Source organism: Astatotilapia calliptera, chromosome 15 (genome assembly GCF_900246225.1).
Source record: "Astatotilapia calliptera chromosome 15, fAstCal1.2, whole genome shotgun sequence".
NCBI classification, from domain to species: Eukaryota; Metazoa; Chordata; class Actinopteri; order Cichliformes; family Cichlidae; genus Astatotilapia; species Astatotilapia calliptera.
This window is the reverse complement of record NC_039316.1, coordinates 9,338,746-9,360,609: the sequence shown is the minus strand read 5'-3', so window position 1 is coordinate 9,360,609 and position 21,864 is coordinate 9,338,746. Positions and strand designations below refer to the sequence as shown.

At 41.1% G+C, this 21,864-nt stretch overlaps 1 protein-coding gene across 2 annotated transcripts in view; it reads left to right on the top strand.

Annotated features, from left to right (window-relative positions):
- Window positions 1-21,864, top strand: part of usta (uronyl 2-sulfotransferase a) — a 63,887-nt gene that overhangs the window by 33,482 nt on the left and 8,541 nt on the right. For both annotated transcript variants that reach the window (XM_026143344.1, XM_026143345.1), the window contains 3 exons: window positions 3,962-4,117; window positions 18,015-18,094; window positions 18,209-18,362. In XM_026143344.1, coding sequence (XP_025999129.1) covers window positions 3,962-4,117; window positions 18,015-18,094; window positions 18,209-18,362 — 390 coding nt within the window. The remainder of the gene's footprint in view (window positions 1-3,961; window positions 4,118-18,014; window positions 18,095-18,208; window positions 18,363-21,864) is intronic.

Below are 21,864 nucleotides of genomic sequence, written 5' to 3'. Positions count from 1 at the left end.
TCTGGTTTAACATCTCATGTTGTTTTTCTTTTAGAGCCAATGATGGTGTTCTTGGTAGCTTGGTTATCACGGTGCAGCTTTAAACCGTGTGGATGCATCATAGACACGGACACCCACTCGGTAGACTGTTCATACATTGATTTAACAGAAGTATAAGTATAGGACACTTCTTTCTTGTTTTTTTAGGCTTCATTATCATTATCATTACTATTATTTTCTTAATTTGGCGGTGGTTTATTTCTAAAGTTCCCACCAAGTTCCTAGATTTTTCACTCGGGCTCTGACTTCAAATTAGATGACAGTTGCCATGTGCAACCACTGTAGCAGCTTTGATAACTAAATACAGCCTCCAAATATATAAACTAGGTTGAGTAGTCTGCGCATCTGGAGGCACAGACTAGTGATTATATGTTATTTGCTTGCATTGAGTGATTCCATATCTTCTGTCATCTCTTCCCAGACAGATGATGCAACTGCCATGTCAGTGGCAAGCAGTACATGAGCCTCATCTCTCATTATCGTTTTAACATCCCCCTAGAGTTACAGTTGATCTGCACCTTCAGCAGAGGTCTGACATTCCGTAGCATGCGTGTGCAGAAGGTCGAGCTTTGGGTAAATGTGGGGAAAGATTAGAAATCGAGTTGAAAGCTCAGCATGAATGAGGGTGTATGGAAAAACCACGCAGCTCTCAGAATAGAGTTATGAGCCTTTGTGTGTGCAAGCACTACAAGAATGTCCTCTCTACAATTTTTGCACATGTGTGAAATGTATATCCGTCACTTTATGAAACACACTTTGCAGCACTTTTCAATATAATTACATAGTTTATTTAATTGTTAGAATTGTTAGGAGAAGCCATCTGCCCTTAAGCTTTGATGAATTTGTTATTGTATAGATTTGGGGGGGGCTCAGATATATGCTAGAGGGGGACCTCATTATGCTCCATCAAACACAACATGGTGCTTATGAACTTCTGCTGTGGAAGTGCAAAAATGGCATGTTTACTGAAAAGCATAATCTCTTGTTGACACTATTTTAATTGAATTAAATTTTATTTACATAGCGTCGCAACAATAGTTCCCTCAAGGCCTTGAGAGGTACTGCAGTCTGTGTAGTACCTTTACCCCGTGACTGAAGAATCCCAAAATGATGATCTACTCAAATAACACATAATACAACACATAAGCAACAACCTTAATTACATCATATATGCCCATACATTGACAATAAAGACAAACGTTTCAGTGTTAGGCTAATTCTACTGCAGCTTGCTGCAGCATCCCCCTTTATAAGAGGAACCAATAACCAAAGCTAAACTCCAGCATCATATGGAACCCTGTTGCTTATAGAGGCATATTAATTAAACTAGAAAACTTGAAGCATAATCCTAAAGGGCCGTTCAGCACTAGTATCTTATATTAATTTCTCTTACTATCCAAGTTATTATTTATCGGGCTTCCACAGCTTTCTTTTGTCCTGGTTCCCTCCTCCAAAGGCAGATGGCTGCACCTTCCTGAGCCTTGTCCTGCCAGATGCTTCTTCATGTTATAAAATGGAGCTTTTCCTCCCTACTGTTGCCATGTGCTTGCTCAGAGTCGGTCATCTGATTGTTAAGGTCTTCTCTGTATTAATGTAGGGTCATAACCTTATGATATAAAACGCCTTTAGGCAACTGTTGTTGTGATTCGGCATCATATGATTAAAACTGAGTTGAATTATTCTTGTCTCACTTGTTAAGGCACAAATCAAGTCATTGTTCATTTCAACTAATGTAAAGCATTAGTGGTGCTTATTTAGATACTTTGAAACTCCACTTTTACTGCTACTGAGTGCAGTAAGACTCCCTTTCTCCTCTTTTGGATGAGAGTGAAGAAGAATGGATTGGTCAGTATTTAGAGGAAGTTGCTGAGAATGTTGACTGCACCCTAACACTAATTGCCACCCCTCACTTAGCGATAAATGAGCCGTTGATACTAAGGAGCACTGAACCCAAATCAGTCCTAAATAAAACCAGGGTGAACACAAACAAAGGGCAGGTTAGCAGCATATCGGTGTGTGGCTTTCCTGGAGCAGCTGCAAAAGACAGATGAGTGTGTGTGCTGTGGTCGTAACGCGCAGCCGACCGGGACATTTTCTCAAACTTCCTGTTAGATGATTGAAGATTGAGAAAAATGACCGCTAATCATATTCATATCAGAGATGGCCGGTCCAGCCATGAGAAACTCATAATAATTTATGTGTGTTTTTTGAACTAATGACACATTTCAAACTGTGCAAAAGAAAAAGAAACTCGATACTTTTTTTTTTGTGTGAATGTGTGGGAAGAATTGTGGAATAGCAAGTAAGAGAGGGGGAAAAGGAGAATAGGAAAGTGGACTGCTCATCTCCGAGTCTGCTTGATATAAGCTAGAGATTAAAAAACCCCATAACAGCATGAATATTAACAGGAAAAAGTGTCATTCTCTAACATGATGGGAAACAGCATGGTTACATAATACTTTCTGACAGAATCTTTACTGGCAGACCCTGTGGACATTTCTCCCAGCGTGTATCAGAAACCAAGCTCTACAGAGTGGGAACAACAATAGCACAAGCTGAAAGCTTGCCCTTTCTGTGTTGTCAGTGCCAGCGGGAGATTTGGACTTTTGAAGGCATGTCTGCTGTTATTCCTGTTAGTCAGCAGCAGGATGTTAGAAGTCTGACAGTCATTTGTCATGATATGCTGTCCTGTGAAACACTGAATGTATTTCAGCCTGTAGTTACTTGGCAAACACTGTGGAAAGTTGAACTGCTGTCCAAGAGATCTATTTCCTGTCAGCTCAAAAACTTTTCCCAAATGTAATGATATCGCTCTTTTTCTTTCTTTTTTTTTCATATTTTTGTTAGAATAACAAACTTTTCTTGTTAGGTAATAAAAAAAACAATCTCTAAACTTGTATAATCTTATCCTAACTGAAGCTATGTTGTCATTTCAGTTCTTTACCTCTTTATCTGAGGGCGTGTTCTCGTGTATTTGAATCAAACGTATTCACTTGCTAATGAAATCCAGGAACAGGCTTTGATTCTGGGACGTATATGCGGGAAGTGATATTGATACGGTGGTGTCATCTTTCCCTTCTGGCCCTCTCATCATTTCTTTCTCCCTCCTTGAACGCTTCAACATCAGTCCTATTGTTTTCTCTGCTTTTCCACTAAATTCTGGCAAATAGTCCGAGAGGCCTTCACTGTTTGTACGGATTCTATGCTGGGGTGGGGCTGCTCTTAGCGGGGAATCAGAAAAATAAGGCTTTGTGTGTGTGTGTCAGGGAGGGGAGGGGGGTGTTCTCACTGATAAATTTTCTCAGAGTGCTTTCATTCTTTAGGGGCCACTTGTGTAAGCCTTGTGAACTCTTAGAGATAAATGCCAAATTAGTGCATTCTTGCTGACCTTGTGCTTAAATGTGTTTCATATTTAAATTACACATCAGCGATAACCTTCCAATGTAAATCATTAGTCAATTTCTTGGAAATGAAATAGACTGGTATCGACAGTTTTAAGTTTGTGAATCATGGATGAGCTAATTGGTGAGTCATGTGTGAACTTCCAAGTGATTTTGCCTCAGTATCGTTTTGACTAAGTTCTGTGGAGGAGCTTAAGGGGAGAACAGTGAAGCACTGTATACTCATATTAGGTCTTTGTGTCTGTTATTTTTAATGTACTATTAATGTGTTGTCAAGGCAGTTTTTAGTTCAGCTCTAGAGAGAGTAGGTTATAACTAGAGGTCAAAGTTCAGACACAAAGTTACAGGAGAATGTCGTAAGAATTTAATACATTTCCTCATTTCCCTTTTTCTGCTTTTTTCACAATATTTTTTCCTTAGCTGCTTTTTTATAGTCAAAATGGCACAGAGTAAATGCACATTTCACTTATCAACAGTGAAAGTAAAATACAGAATACATGTGTGCGTTTCTGTCCTCGCAGGTACTCCCCTTCCCAAGCCAGGTGATCTATAATCGTGTGGGAAAGTGCGGCAGCCGGACGGTGGTCATCTTACTGAGGTTACTCGCTGAGAAACACCAGTTCAACCTGGTCTCCTCTGACATCCACAACAAAACACGGCTCACTAAGCATGAACAGGTAAGGTAGCCCAGATCGCACTGTGGTCCAGTGATGCATGGATTTAAAAGACTGGTAGAAGATTATGGGGAAGATCTAACATGTCATAACACATTATATTGTGGAACAACAGAAAGAACCAAAAAACTGAACGGAAACAAAAGAGAAAGCACAAAATATAGCAAAATCTATCTTTTTCGTATTATATTTTGTGTGTGTACATGTTTAGATGTTAAGACATCTTTGTGAGGACAGAACATTGTCATGCTACTATACTTGTGAGGACCAACAGTCATTTATGGGGACAATATGCTCTTCCCACGAGTTTGAAGGCATTTCTGAGGCTCAAAATGTGGTTTTAGTGTCAGGGTTACAATGAGGTTATGGATAGGTTTAGGTTGAAGGTTGGGATTAGGCATTCATTTTTGATGATTAGGGTTATGGTAAGCGGTTAGGGAAAGCATTATGGCAATGAGATGTCCTCGATAAGATATGAAAACGTGTGTGTGTGTGTGTGTGTGTGTGTATACAATTCAGAATTGTATAAAATTATGTTGAAAATCTCTTTGGGGTCTTGGAAGCTCTAAATAAGTCTACGGTCAGTGAAAGCCCCAAACAATATCCTAGTTCATCCTAAAAAATCATTTGCAGTTCAGCTATGAAAAAAAACGTCCTTTTAATAGTTCATCAAAAGAAGAAAAAAGAGGCACAAGGCTTTAAAATCTGCCAGCTGCTCTTCAGAGCAGTAGATGCAAGCTTAGTACCAAAAATAAGGTTCGCCGAAGCACTACATCTCACATGTAAAACAATACAACAAGTGTACTGTACATTACACAAAAAGATAGCCGAACTATCAAAAGTCTACATTGGAGTCCCTTAATAGCAGTTTTGGATCATTTAAAACAATCTAAACTTAGTTTGCCATGGAAACGTAACTTTTTTTTTTTCTTCTCTTCCCTTTTACTTGGACAATTTAATCATCCTGGAAAATATGGGGGAAAAAATGACACTAAAAAATAATTTCTTTCATGTGAGGGTTTGTGGTCTTCAAATCCGTCAACTTTAAACTGTTTCCTAACTCATTCATCATTTGTTTTTATATGAGTGTAGTTAAACAGGTCTAAATCATTTCACTGTTAAACAGCCAGATGATATTGTCACATCCTTCGAGTAGCAGCGTGTGTCCCCCAGGTGAAGCTAAAGCAACTGTGCATTGTTCAAATAACTGTGTGGTCAGTGTCAAATTAACAGCAGCGGTTTATTCAGTGCTTGTTTTTGTAGTTATTGTGAGAAAAAGACTGAAGGATCATGAATCTTCTTTTATTATTTCCTGGAATATCTTGAGGACATGAGCATTGGGTTTACAGAGGAAAAACTGCTTTCCTTTAAAAATACCACAGCTTTTTAAGACGTAGTGCTCAGCCATGCCACCGCCCTTTTTGCAACATGCGGGTGAGCCGCCAATACCGTTTATGACGTGGCGCAAATTCTTTGAGAACTACATGCTAGTGATAAATGCTACGGGAGATGCATGGCCGGAGGCGAGACGACGAGCCGTCTTATTACATTGCTTGGGACCAGAGGGACAACGACTGTTCTACACACTGCCGAATCAAGGTACAACGTTTGCTGAAGCCATGACTGCGCTTGAAAACCACTTTGTCCCTAAAGTGAATGTAGTGGCATGCAGGCACACATTCAGACAGCGAGTTCAGCGGGCTGATGAAACGGTGACCCAGTATGTTGCCGCCCTCAGAGCATTAGCTGTGCCATGTGGTTTTGGAATAATGGAGGGTGAAATGATTCGGGATCAACTTGTTGCTAATGCTAATCTCAGTGTTGTTAAAGAAAAATTGCTGCTGGAGGAGGACCTTACATTGGACAAGGCAGTTACTATTGCATGTCAGGTGGAGGCTGCGGTCAAGAATGCTACACTCCTCTCTGCTGCGCCCACGGCCCAGACTGCGGCAGTACAAGCTGTGGAGGTGAAGGACGCACGTCTTCGGGGAAAAAGAGGAGCGCGACCGGCTCAAGCTCGGGGACCTACATCTAAAGAATGGCACAAAAAGGCAAGTGATAAAGAGCAACAGCGTCATTGTTTCAGATGTGGATCCGAGAAACACCTGGCTAATGATAAAAACTGTCCAGCAGCAACAGTAAAATGTGATAAATGCAACAAAAAAGGGCACTTCGCCAGAGTTTGTAAATCAGCTGTAGCAGTGGTCAGGGAAGTAGTTGTTCCTGAGTTTACAGTTTTATGTGTCGATGATCACAAACTGATGACTGCAGCATGTGATAAGATTACATGCAAAATGAACATTGAAACACCACAGGGAAACTCTCAGGTTCTGGAGTTAATTGTGGATACAGGAGCTTCAGTATCTATCCTCCCAGAAGCCATCTACAAAGAACATTTTGCACCCTGCGCTTTGACTGAACCGAAAGTTAAGCTTGTCACTTATGCAAAAGGTGACTTGCCTGTCATTGGCTGCCTACAGGCTTCAGTGAGGGTTGCAAACAATGACAGAAAAGTGCCAGGATCATTCTTCATAGTTAAAGATGGATCACCGTTGCTGGGGTTGGACTTAATTAAAGCACTTAACATTGATATCATTGCTGGAAAAGTCATCAACAAAGGAGAGGATCCTGCAAGAGGAGCACCAGCCAGTAAACAAACATGCATGGTGAATAACATTGATTCCTCTTCTTCCCATCATCTCGGAGCTGTTAAAGGGTTTATCCACAAAGTTCGAGTGAACAAGACAGTACAGCCGGTTCGCCAAAAACTGCGGCGTCTACCACTCAGCATACGTGAGGAGGTGTCAGCTGAATTGAAACGTCTACTCCAAGCAGGCATCATCGAACCAGTGGATGCAGCTGAATGGGTGAGTCCTCTGGTGGTTGGAAGAAAAAGTAAGGGAGACTTAAGACTTTGTGTGGATCTGCGTGAACCTAACAAGAGTGTGATCATGGACTGTTACCCTCTTCCTCACATGGAGGATTTGTTCGCACAGCTGGCTGGGGCTACACATTTTAGCCAGATTGATTTAAGTTCAGCTTATCACCAACTACCTCTTCACCCTGATAGCCGAAGCCTCACAGCATTCATAACCCATGAAGGACTCTTCCAGTTTACCCGAGTTCCATTTGGACTTGCTTCAGCCCCTTCTGCCTTCCAAAAGATGATGCAAACAGTCCTAAAAGACCAGACAGGAGTACAGAACTACTTGGATGACATAATAGTGTATGGACATTCCAGAGAAGAGCATGATGAACGGTTACAGGCTGTCCTCCAACGCCTGAAGGATGTCGGTCTGCAGATCAACTTCAACAAAAGTTCATTTGGACAGACATCTATTCCGTTCTTGGGACACGTCATTTCCAAGGATGGCCTGAGCCCCAGCCCAGACCACCTGACTGCCATTGCCAAAGCCCCTGCACCAAAGGACATGGCTGCTCTTCGTTCCTTCTTAGGCTTGACTTCGTGGTTCAGCAAATTCCTAGCAAACTATGCAACTGTGGTTGAACCACTCCGTGAGTTACTTCGGACAAGCCAGACGGCTGAACTTCAATGGACTGATACAGCAAATGAAAGCTTCAACAAACTGAAGGAAATGCTACTAAAAAGCCCAGCACTGGCAATCTTCAACCCAAATCTGCCAACGTTCATCACCACTGATGCGTCAGATTATGGTCTTGGAGCTGTTCTGACCCAGATCAACTCAAACAATGAGGAACGTGCTGTTGCTTTTGGCTCCCGCACCCTGTCCCCAGCCGAGAGGAAATATTCAACAATTGAAAAAGAAGCCCTCGCCTGCGTATGGGCCGTTGAAAGATGGAGGACGTACATATGGGGACGCAGATTTACTCTGAGAACTGATCACCAGGCCCTCACCACCCTGTTAAGTACTAAGGGGATGAACAGAGCTGGCATGAGGATAGCACGTTGGTCAGCCAGACTGATGTGTTTCCAGTATGACTTAGAGTACCGTCCAGGAAGCCAAAATGTTATAGCTGACTGTATGTCCCGTGTTCCCCTGCATACCACAAACACAAGTGAAGACTCTGAACAGGACTTAATTACAGAGATTGCTGAAATTTCTCCTCAGCTAACAGCGCTTCCACTGGCTGACTTCAAAGCAGAATGTGAAGACTGTCCTGAATTAACAAAACTAAGACAGATCGTTCTTTCGGGCTGGCCGAAAGTAAGAAAATCCTTACCAGATGATGTCAAACCCTACTTCCTGGTCCGACATGAACTGGCAGCAGAGTCACCGCTGATATTTAGAGGAACACGGCTGATTGTTCCTAAATCTCTGCGAGGAAAAGTAGTGCACCTGGCCCATGAAGGACATCAAGGCATGGTCCGAACCAAACAACGCCTGAGAGATCTATATTGGTGGCCAAACATGGATGAACTGGTCCACGAAATATTGTCCATATGCACAACCTGCCAATCGTGTGACAAGACTGCAGCTGTTTCACCTGCACCGTTACAACCCATCAAATTCCCAGAGGGTCCGTTTCAACATGTTGCTGTCGACATTGTTGGTCCGTTTGAACAAGGAACCTATGACTGCAGGTTTGCCATCACACTAGTTGACTATTTCAGTAAGTGGCCTGAAGTCGCATTCACACCAAACGCCTCAACTGCGACAGTGATTGCATTCCTGACTTCCATTTTCGCCCGTGAAGGAAACCCTTATGAAATTACAACTGATAATGGTCCGCAGTTCACCTCAGCTGCCTTTGCTGAGTTTCTCGCTGACAGGGGCATAAAACACATCAGGACAAGCGTCTATCATCCTCAAGCAAATGGATGTGTGGAGCGCTTTAATAGAGTACTGAAGGACTCCATACAGACAGCACAAGCTACTCAGCGACCATGGAAAACTGTGGTTACAGAACTGCTTCAAAGTTATCGAGCAACTCCCCACGCGACAACCGGTGAGTCCCCTTTCCAGCTCCTCAGAGGAAGAGCCATGCGGACTAAACTCAACATTCTGCCACCACCAAAGGATGCTGGACAATATGACCACATTAGATCCAAAGTGACATTGACACAGAAAAGAAGTGCACTTTATACAGACAGAAAGAGAGGTGCTGAACCTACTAAAGTGACTGTGGGTGCGTCAGTGAGAGTACGAAAGCCATTCCATGTGGGAAAAGGAGAGCCACAATACACCAAGCCGCTGGAGGTACAGCAGCAGACGGGTGAGAGTTCTTTCATCCTCAGCGATGGGAGAAGATGGAATGCAGCACGTCTCTCACTTGTCCCAGAGAACTCAAAACACACACAAAGAGCTGATACAGAGACAGAAAACATCAGCTCAGCACAGACTGCTACACGTCCCACACTGCAGAGGGACAGACAACCACCAAGATGGACAAAAGACTTTGTTATGAAATAGTTCAGAGGTACAAAGAAAGGAGAAATATGCAGATGTGAGAAATGACTGTGAAGGGAAAGTGCATTTGAGTTTCATTAGTTATCTTTAATTCCAGCTGTGACTTCTGATAAGCTGAGAAGAGGGCACATGGTTGTTACTGTTGATTCAGGGTTGATCCGGGGCACGTTTACTTTGCCATTACAGTTCTTTTATCAGGATATATATATAATACTATTCTGAAGTTACTAATTCCCTCAAAAGTAAAAGGCTGTCGAATGTTTCAGGTTGTGCTACAAGGGAAAGAGTATTATTTGAGAAAAGGGGGAGATGTTGTGTTTACAAGGTTCTATAATAAGGGAAGAAAATTAGTACATGCTGTTACCCTGTCAGACCAGGGGTGTCGCTAATGAGGCTGGGTAAGAGAAAGAGGAGAAGAAGAAAGTAGAGAGCGAGAACAAGATGGAGCTCCGCTGTAAAGCCTAAAATAAAATGTTGAACCCAGACGTCGCCTCCGCTGCCTGATTACACACCCAACACATGCTAGTAGGAATAAGAGTGAAAATGCTAAGGTGTATAAATAATGCCCTTTCTTAAATCTTTTTCTAATTGATATATGCAGTACTGTGCAAAAGTCTTGATCCACCCATCATTTCTATAGATTTTGCTAGGAAAAATTGAAGTTTTTGTAGCTAAAGGGAAAAACAGAGTATGTACAATTCTGAAAATCAGCATTTGGTTGACAACCTTCATCCTTCAATAGACCCTGAACTCTCTTAGGCAAACTTTCTTGTAATTTCTGTAAATAGTCTTCAGGAATAGTTCTTCAGGCTTTTTGAAGGACCTTCAAAGCTCTTCTTTAGATGTTGGCTGCCTTTTGTTCCATTTCCTGTCAAGATGATCCCACACTGTTCTAGTATTGTTGAGGTCTAGGCTCTGAGGAGGTCAATCTATAACTGTTTTTCTATCTAGGTATGGTTTTAATAAACTGGGAGTGTGATTGGGATAATTGAATCAATTTGCAGTGAGTCCTCCAAGTGAAAGGATGAGCCATTATTGCTCAAAAAAATACAGCTAATTTATTGAAAGTGTTTTACCCTAATGATGCTCGCGGTCCAAGACCAGGAAAATCAAGTTATTATTATTCTAGTCTGACCCCACTACAGCATCAGTATCCTTTCCACTTGCCCATTCAGCAAGGTTAATCTTTGAGCAGCAATGAGCCTCTACCTTCAAGAACATAGTTCATGGCATCGTTTTCAGCACCATCCTTTCATTACTTCCACAGTTAGCACCAGGATGCCAGTTTCCGTTTCTTCTATCTTACTTTTTCAACATACTTCAGTATGTTGAAAAAGTTGCAGGCAGCGGGGTTGCCAGATGCAATTTCTCTGTCCTACTTGTTATATTTATCTACTCCAACTTCTAGGACCAGGTTGCCAAATCTTTCTCCATCCCCACAGTTGACCATTCTCCTGGGTTGCGTTTAGCCTCGATAAAACATAGCAACGAGATGCTATCATATACAAGTATTGCCTCAAATGGGATTACGGTGGTCTGTGGCGTACTCTGTCATTTAATACAGCAAGGTGTATTACTGCTGACTGGGTACACTTGTGACAATCATTCCTCATAGTTCAATCAAGAAACTATAGGAAACTGATGCAAATGAAATTGCTCTTAAGTGCCCTTGGCTCATCTTTGGCACCAGGATGCCAGTTGATGTCCCATCATTTCAAGTCTCTTTGGGGCTGCGTTCAAAGAATCTGCATTCTCTGCACCAGCTGGTCTTGTTCCTTTTCTTGCAATAACAAATACATATATGCAGGGAAAACAGATAGATCAAGCATTCCATCTATTAATGACAAGCCAGTGTTGCGCTATGTTTTTGTCCAGCAGGGTTTACAGGCACGCTGTGTTAAGTTAAACATCCAGTGCTTGTCAAACCCATTAACACTCTTTACTCTCTAAACCATTCCTGTCAGAAACCACTGACGACATTTACAAATTAAAAATCTTCTGTACCTCTCTCTGGCACATCAGTCTCACTATATGGCTTTTAAGTGTTGGCAAACTGATGCACTGATTAATTAACAATTCAACCTGCTTCTTCATCAACTTTCTTAGCATAAGTTGCCAGATGTAAATACTGCTTATTGCATTTTCATCATCTGGCTACATTTTAGCTACTGGTTGCTATGTCCTTGAACTACTGAGAGCCAATTCTCCGTTCTACGGATGCCAGCTCTATAAAGTCTGGTAGTGGATCCACATCGATAATAACAAAAAGTGACAACATCCTCCAAGTTCCTCATGCCATGGCAGGAACCATCTAATTCTTACTCTGTGAAACTCAGCAGCATCAGTCTGATAGTCCTCCTCACAAAATGTTCTTCTTACCCTTTCCTGCCCCAATTTGCTCCCTCTTCTGGCACTTGATACTAGCCCTGTGCATCATCTTTCTTGACCAGTCATTCATTGCCACTCTCTCGCTGCATCATTTACACCCTTGCTTATCAGCATAATTACCCATGACAGCTCCTCTAAATCACAAATGTGCCTTCGGTGACCCCGCTTGTGAGTTTAAATGGTATCTTCTTTTAGGAACTTGACATTTAAGATGTCCTCCAACACAAATTAACTCTACACAGATGCCACTCCTTTCACTGGTATTGGGGGGTTTTGCAGGAACTCCAAAGAAGAACCAGTAAGAATTCAAAGAATTGGTCAATATCACTAAACTCTTTCATGTCAGTTCTTAGCTGCCTTTAAATTTGTTCTGTAGTAACTGCAGCTCTGCGTTGGAGGCATAAAGCAAATTGATAAATCCATTTTCATTCATGCAGACAACCTAGCCTTGGTAGAAATATCTATGTGAAGAAGAAACTGCCATCTTTGCTTTTATCTAATGGACCTAAATTGTCAAACTTTCAACAGCTGTCCTGAATTTTCATTGTTGCTACTTCATCTCCTATGCCCATCTTTTCCTGTGCATTAAAATAGCAAATGTTACAGTAAATGTTGTCTTATTGGCATCGATGTCATATAAATTAGACACCATTTCAACCGTGTCTACTCATCACAAGCCTTCAGCATCAAATGCATCTTTATCGCTGTCTATCGTTAACTTCTGATCTCCTCTCCCGCAGCATCAAACTTTATTCAAAATATGCTCGCAATCATCCATCATGTATGCATCATGCTCCTGGAGGTTAGGGTCTCCTTTGCGAGCTGCCAGTCCTTACCTTTGTGTGGTCTTACTTCTCTCTTTTTTGTATTGTGGGTTGGAGTAATTTAGAATTATTGTATCATATACCAGTCACATGTACTTTTTAGATTTCACTTTTTCAGTAATGCAATGCTCTTTTAAGCCATCTGGGCAAAAAAGAAATTTAATCATGTGGTTGTGTGGGAGTGCTGCAGTAGTGACTCACATTTGCAGCCTTCTTTCGAAGTAAGGTACTGCTAACCACTTCTGAATGGTCAGCAGACACTAAATATATATAACCATTACTGACCAAACTGATGTAAATATTACACTAATATTGAAACAGTTACTTGTTTGCCCATTCATCAATCTCTGAATGCTGGCTGCACAGACAGTGGCAGAACACGGTTAGTCTCATTAATTCACGGGGTATAAAACATCTTTTTAGAAAGACTGTGCACATTCAAGGGGGGTCCGGTTAAGAGTGTAAGTCTGTGCTTGTGTTTGTGTGTTCTTCTCGCATGTGTACTTCTGTGTTGACTTACGCAGATCCAGACGCATGTCACCTAAGTTTAGAAATGCTGGTCTCATCAGTTGTGGTTCTGGCTCTGGACTGCAGTTTTGGATGGGTTTCCTGCTGGCACTCCCAGTAGTGCTTTAATGGGTTTGCCCAGGGTCGATGCCTTGTTTGCTGATTACCAAAAGTGATGGTGCCATGTTTCTCTGGAACTTTGCAAAGCTGCTATGGGCTTTGAGGCACACAGTATCGTGAACTATCTGTGCACCAGAACAGGCTTAGTGAAAGAGATTTGTGGCATTTCCTGAATAATAATTATAAAAAATAAACGTAAGACCTTTAAAAAACAAGGAGAAAAATTCTTTACCATCCATTTGTCTGCCATCGAAGTCATGATTCCTACCACTGTCTGGCCAAAGATAAGAGTGTGTACCTTACCACACTTACTGATTATTTAGGCTTATAACAAGTTGATTGTGATTTAAAGGCAAACTGAACCCAGGGCAGCAGTCAAATCTTTCTGTGGTTCCCCCTTCGTTTCCCCTGATGAGCCCTGTGAGGACACCACCAGAGCTGTGGGGAGGAGGTAGTAGGGGCTCGCAGGGTTGCAGGTATGCCTGGAATCTCAGACCGTCCTCTACTTTCTTTCTGGTGAATGAAAGTGAGATCTGGCCAGACGGACTAAAGGGGTGGGGCTGAAAAACACACAAACACAGCAAACGTGCTAAATGCATTCAGTGCCTGCATGTTAACCTGGGCGCGGGGGTGGGAACATCAGGGGAAAATGTTTTTTAAAATGTACGTTTATATGCGTAATTCAAGTAAAGTAATAAATGCTGTAGAGTGGCTTAACAAATTCCACAGTGCTAATGAAACTCTTACATTTTTTTACTTTTCTAGCAGGAGAGATCCACAGAAGGGGAAGCAGAGTGAGTGGAAATGTACTGAGCCCAAATCTGATTGGGGCCTCAGATTAACCACTCTCCGTACATAAACAAGTATACATATTACTGTTGCTATCCAAACAGTAAGTCTATGACATAACAGCTGCCTGTATGTAGTTTTTTAAGAGCAGGTCATTCAAACTGTTACTTAACCGATCGGTTCATTTGACTGAGAGCATTTTAAATAAAGACCGAAACTGTAACGACAGGGAACATGACCGTTATAAGTAAGATTTGAGAATCGGCCCCAGTTTTACAGACGTGTTGAGAGTATTAAGAAACTGTTTATGCCAATTACAGTAATCTTTATTCTGCGACAATGACAATACTTTACGTCTTAAAGTGAAACCCAACTTACCAAGACTTACTTTTCACTTGTATTTTAAGATTTACTCTTGACGTCATGGATCATGGGAAACGGAAAGAAGGAAAAGTAACGCATTAAAGCAACTTTAACAAACACAAACACTTGAGTCCCAAACTTTTCTTAGCCTTACCTGATGGATGTGAGGAAAGGGTCTTTGCACCTTTCTGCAGGTCATGTATTCAAAAATAAAGTCTTGAAAGAAATTTCATGTAATCGACCTTTCTTTGCCTTGCATTTAGTTTGCTGCTGCTGGTAACCTCTGAAATAACTGTGCTTGGTCTCTCCTGGAGCTTGTTGATGGACACACAAACTCATCACTGAGAGAGTCTTGGCTCATTGACATCTAGCCACTGTAACCTGGAAGCCAAGATTAAAAAAGAAACTTTCCAACTTGTTAAGGATTTGCCTGCAGCGACATTTTCTTAATGTGCCCATTATTCCCTTGTAATGCATAATTCACCTCCGCTGTCCTTCTGCTGTGCAGTAGTGGAGAATTTTAAATGTGCCAAGTTGGTGTCCTCTTCTCCTGCTGCAGCTTTATAGATTTTCGTTTTCTTCTACAAAGACTGTGTTTTTCTTTTGAAGGGTTTTGTGTGTACTCGTTGCGATAATGATCTAACAGCAGGCACCTCTCCCGGTAGAGTCATGCTCTGTGTATTGCCACTGGATGAAAAAAGGAGGACATGGACCAATGCAGAACACAAAGAAGCCCTTTCAGCCACTCTTTTTTAAAATAAATGAATGAAACCTTGCATGGAATGTAAAAAAACTCCACAACCCAACGACAACAAAAAAACACAAATAAAAACAGACTGATTTATTGAGATTATATTGTTGAAGTTCTCTTGCTCTTTTTCTGCACCTCTATAAAAGGTAGATCTCAACAATCCAGATTCCGCTAGATATGCAAGATGTGGGTTTAAGGTGCTAGAGTCACGTCTTACAGATCCTCATTACCCAAGCACACCATGCTGTTGAATTTGCAGCAATGTAGAATTGCAGATTGTAGACAGAAATGACTATGGCTCTCTGTAGCAACAATATTGTTATTCAGAGGTGACAGTGACAGCATCTGATAAGTGTGGAGTATGGAAGGCATTACAAGAAGAACCAATTATATCTAAATCTATTATATCCAACGCAATGGACAGTCCACAAGAGAGGTGAAGACGAGTGCAGGCAAGGTAGAGTGGGTGGAGATGAGTGTCAGGATTGTGATTTGTAACAGAAGAATAGTGGCAGGGGTGAAAGAGAAGGTTTACAAGCTGTAATGTATGGTTTGAAGATGGCAGCACTGATGAATAGACATTAGGCCATGCTGGAGGTGACAGTTGAAAATGTTAAGGTTTTCTGGGAGTGACTAGGATGAACTGACTTAGAAACGAGTATGTCAGAGGTACAGCTCAGGCTGAGCGGTTTGGAGACAAAGAGAGACAAAGGTTGAGATGGTTTGGGCAGAGGGGGGGAAATTGGGTAGAGTGGAATTGCAAGGAAGGAGGAAAGGAGGATAATCACAGAGAAGATTCACGGATAGTAAAGTTGGATGTGCAGAGGGTTGGTGTGAAAGAAGAGGATGCTAGGGATAGGGTGAGATGACAGACGATTCGCTGTGTCGACAATAAAGGGACAAGCTGAAAGACGAATACAACGAAAAGAAGCAATTATATCACAGCAGTTTTGAGGGCAACCATACAAGTCCCATCCTGAAACCCTATGATGAGCAATTCAGCCATTTGGGTGTTTTTGAAGCAGATATGACAAGCTAGAAGTGGATATCACTCAGAAGTAGTGGGATATAATGAGTTTTTAAAAACAAGATAGGTTCTTACAAAAGGACACCGTTCCTTATCTGACCTTTTTTTCCCCCAACCACAGCAGTCGCCGCTGATAGCCAGTAGAAAATAATACAGATTTTAAGGTGCTTCAATACTGCTTTCACGAATTGTTAAGTATCAGAAGCTCTGTCAGTCTTTTATATATAGTTAGGATGGAGGAGTTGGGATCACTATGTTTTGTTCCCTTGTTCTCAAATCGCCTGCATTGTTCTGCCATTGAGCTTGTTTCGTGCTAGACATGGTCATGCTGGTTTCCATTATAACCTTGCCTTGAGACCATCTCTGCCCGTCTTCTGCAGTTAATTTTGTGGGTTAGCCTTGCCTCTCAGTACAGTCCTCAGCCTCTATCTCTCTGTCGAAACTGATGGGCAAAGTCACACGCAGACACACAAACACACCTTTTGACTTAAACTTCACATGAATATGACCTCGAGCTGTAATGTGCGGTCTGTTTCCTGGCTTTGCAGTGCTGATTCCTGCTCACTGGTCGAAAGGGCTTTGATATAGAGAAATAGGATGAACTTTATTGCAGTTTTATCACTGGTAAAATGAAAAGAAAAAGTTCCTGAAAACAATGTGTCATGTAATTAAAAGTGACTCTGGTGCAGGAGAAAAGGTCTCCGTAATTTGAGAGACTAAATGAAAGAAAATTAAAGTAAGACGAGACAAATGGGTAACAGAAGCTACTTGGACTTGAGGTACATTCATCTTTGGACTCAAAGTACCAGTGTTTTTTAACTTCCCCTGTGGCCATACTGAAAGACTGGGCCTATAATCTCTTTTACACTTATCTTCTGTCTTTAAAGGCTCAGCTAAATGAACTTGCCAAAGTTAAACTACACAACAGAGACTGGAATGAAGAAAGGCAAATGAGTAAGGGGAAAATAAATTCACAGCTTGCATACAAATAGACAAATGCAGCTTAGTATATTTCAAACTGGAAAAGAGTGCTGCACTCTCACATCTTAAAGTAAAAGCCACTCAAAGTACTTAAATGTCGCTACAAGCTAGCCAATATTTTGAGTCATTGTTCTGTGTTTTTATTATTTTTAAATTAGGCATACTGCATCATTTTCTGATGCAGAGACATAACTTGAATTAAACTAACTTTTTACATGTGTGACTTCGATAACTGGATCTTACATAGTGAATTACTCCAATATGGAACCTTTTATGTGAGGAATGACTAAGATTTTGGATCCAGTTGCTTAGTATTTATGCTATTCTGCACTCTGTAGTTGTACTTTTTGCTTGCCTCTCCATGCAGACCTGGAAGCCCAGTGGGAATCTTTTTATTTCATTTTCTTAATTGATTTATTTGTTCATTCTGCAGAGGGTGGAGAAACTTTGAATAACAGCTTTAGAGGTGTTGGCAAAATCTTGGCTAAAGATCCAAGATGTTGAGGTGATGAACACTGTGAGATGAACAAAACAGTGATATTACATTCTGATTCTTTATTGTGAATCCAGGCCGCCCCATAGCTATTTACATAATGACTTGTTTATTTTATGAGAGGTTATTTGAGGTCAAATATTTAACTAATTCAGATGGGAATTTTTGATTTCTCTTTAAAAAACAAAAATTAAAGATGCTGTTTTGTCTAAATTGCCCGTATCCATTGCAGATGTTTGATTTTATGCATATTCATTTTTTCCCCAGGTGGATCTAATGAAAAATATCAGCAGTATTCCTCAGCCATTCCTTTATACCAGACACGTTCACTTCCTCAACTTTACAAGGTAATGTCTACAAAAGTATTTCATCAGTGTTGGCTAAAATGTGGGGTTGTTTTTTTTTTTGTTTGGGTTTCTTTTTTTGGTTCTTACTGAGTGCTTTTTATTTATCTGTGTCAGGTTCAAGATAGAGCAGCCTGTGTATATCAACATAATCCGGGATCCCATCAATCGCTTCCTCTCCAACTATTTCTTCCGTCGCTTTGGTGACTGGAGGGGCGAGCAGAACCACCTAATCCGAACTCCAGGGATGAAAGATGACGAGAGATACCTGGTGAGAAGCTTTTCTGCAGAGATACATTTTATTTTTGAAAAGCCTTAAGTGCACATGGACTTACTTGCTTAAAGTTCTCGTAGATATGCGTCTTATGCTTTGGGTTTTTGGGCTTTCGTTTTTTTCTCTCCTTGTTGTAAATGAAACAACAAGAAACCAAGCTGGTGAATAAATGTATTGCTTTTCTTATAAACAAAGAGGTTTGAACTCGCCACAGCCTCGGAGACTAACAAAAAGGAATCATTACCAGAGCGGCAAAAACTGCGGTTCTTCAAAGCTGTTTGCTACTTGAGGCTGGCTGCAAAAGCAAAAGAGTTCCCATAAACTCCAGTGTCGAAATGGTCAACTTTACAGGAGAAACATGTTTACGGCATAGTACAAAAAATAGTTTTGGCCTCTCGTGCTACGCTTCAGTTCACTAGAAGGCACCACATCCTCAATTTGATTTGATGGTGATTCTTAACAGAGAATGACAAGTGGCATAAGGATAGACCGAAGTTTGAGACAGCAGTTTGTGGAAGGCCTCAGTGAGGAGTGGTGGCTGCTCCCAGGCCTGGCAAATCCCCAAATACTAATGAGAGGCGTGAGAGCTGAGAAAAGTGGGGAAGGGTGGGGCACAAAATCGTGAACTAACTTATAGTGTAGGAAGGTTTATATAGCCGTGGAACCAGAAGGGGAGTGTATGAGGTGTGATCCCGAACCTGAAATTCAGATAAATAATCTAAAAGACAGTTGTTGAAGAGGTCATTCCTAACTGTTCAATTCAGTTCGGCCCCAACGATCAGATAACCCCCTGTGAGCAAGCACTTGGCGACAGCGGGAAGGAAAACCTCCCCTTTAACAGGAAGCAACTAGTTTGGGGGGTATTTGATCTGAACCTCTATTGTGGTTTAAGTCTCTTAGAATGGTTTTAATGCAGTTTTTGTTCACAAAATAAAGTAGGTCAATGGTAATAAACATGCTGCCTAAGTAGTCTGTGCTCAAGTTGTTTTTTTTTAAAGATCTTATTAATATGGTAGACCTTTATCACAAACTGGGCCACATGGCCATGACTAAAAAAGGGAGATGCACACAAATGCCAATTAAAAGACTGTTTTTTCATTTATAACAAACAAGTAAAGAACTTCATGCTGTGTTTAGTCAGTATGATAAGAAGTGTAAATAAGTGCATTGGCAAAGAAATGGTGTATGCAGTGTCAGTTAGTGCAAAAAACCCAGAGTCTACCTGCTGTCAGTCACAAACGGTAAGTTGCTTAAAACATTTGCCAGTCCCCAACAATTATTTGTTCACCGATTTAATAACCCCAGTAAAACTCGCTCCTCCAGCAAAACTTACCAAACCCAGCCAAGTATTTTGCAAGTCTATCTTGCTTGTTGCTCATGTTGCATTTGCTCAACTGTCCTTTGTTTAACAACCTCCAGCTTGTCCTTTTCCATTTCCAGCTTTTGCCTCTCAATCTCCAGCTTTGCTTTTCCTTTTCATATGTCATTTGCAACAAAGTGAGTCATTTACATAATTTCCTTAGGGGTTAATAAATTATTCTGACTCTGATGATTCTGATTCTGCTGTTCAAAAGCCAGGTTTCCTGGTGTAACCACACGTGACAGTATTGATGTGTGATCAGCTCTCATTTGCACAGCCACTAACTCTCCTATTTCAGTCAGCTGCAAGTTACTCTCAGAGTTTGTGTTTTCTTTATGACAGTTATCACCAAGACCAGTCAAATCAAGTTCATAATTGTCTGTAAATATCAGAAGGTGAACTTTTGTACAACAATCCAGAAAACCGTCTAATGGTGATGCAACAAATTCCTCCATCCCTGCCATGATTCAGTCTAAGACCCAGGAAGAGAGGGGAAAAAAACAAAGCCAGCAAACAGCATTGCCCCAGGTCGGTTAGTACATGAAAGATACAACATGTCCCTGAACCAAAGCGGAAAAGCCTCCTTCTGCTTACCTACTTTATGAACCCTAGTCTTCATTGAAATTAGAGGTGAGCCATTTAAACAGCAGCAAGCTGGTGACTCACCTGACACAACCAAAACAAAAAACCTACAACTAGCACAAATGGGCCACATTGATATGCACCTACTATACTAGAGAACCATGCAATCACTGCTAATAGCTCACACCTGCCCAGGTGTCCACCCACACACACACACACACACACACACACACAGCAGTAGCTGTAGGATCAAAAACTTACCAGACAGACACAGTTCAAATTAACCAAACAAGTCAAATTCAAACAACTCAGTTCTGACTCACAATATATCTCCTGGACACAAGTTGCAGCAAACACAATGCATATTGCATGCTTCACACAAAACATAATGTAATGGCAACAACCCAAACAACAAAACAAAACAGCCACAAACAAATTCATTTAAATAGATAAGGTCGTACTTGTAACAAACAAGTGGGGAAGATGCACACAAATGCCAATGAAAAGACTATTTTAAATAAAATAAAAAACAAGGAAAGAAATCATCTGTGGCGTGTGCAGTCAGGGTGAAAAAATGGCATATGGAACATTTATTGCAAAACCCAAAAAATGAACAAAATCCAAAAGGTTATTTCAGATAGGAGAGCCTCCACTCTGCAACTTCGATGGCTTTTAGAAAGCATTGCCACACTGGGCCCAGGTGTTGACAGTGTTATTGATGGAAAATGGGACACAACAGCTCTCCAATGCCAGCAGATAATACCTACACCACAAACAGGCCAACAGGAAGGCAACGTGGAGTGGGTCATCACACTTAACTCACAGATACTAACCAAACTGGCTAAGGTTAGCTAAAAACTCACCACAATGAGGTCTATGTGGTCATAATTATAGTCCACAAACCACTTTGCAAAAATCTGATGTTCGCATGTTCAAATTCAATAACCAAATCAGAGAAGCTCTCAACAATAAGAAAACACACTCGTAACAGCAGGTGACGCTGTGACTTTTGAGGGGGCAAGACATCTGGTCGCCATGGTGTTGTGATCCCACAATATCCAGTGCCCACAAACTATAACAGTATTATTTAATGGGTCAAACAAATACTGAACCTTTTTCCTCTGTCTGCTTTTAATGCTGGTCCGAGTGCCCCAAACCCATTTGCTCTCATATTGACATTTGCTAAATCAGTGACAGAGATGCTTGTGATTTGAAATATGAATGCATTAGAAGTGTTTGACAAGCTAACACACTTAGTTGCTATGCGTGAATCACTGGTTGGCCGGTAACAGTGCATTAAATTTGAATAACTTTGGTTGCAGGCTCACTATTTTCGCAACGTGATGCTCAGTAGAGACATGAACTGAAATGTTACATAATGAAGTCTTATTCTGGTGTTTCCATGATGTAGACTTTAATTAAAGGGGCATGTATATTGAGGAATGTTTATACATGCTCTACATATATGTAGTAATGATACTATACACTGCACTGTAATTAGCCTGTAGGATCTCTTTAAAAAATGTTAAGAAGAGATGATCCTCCTGACGTTAATAT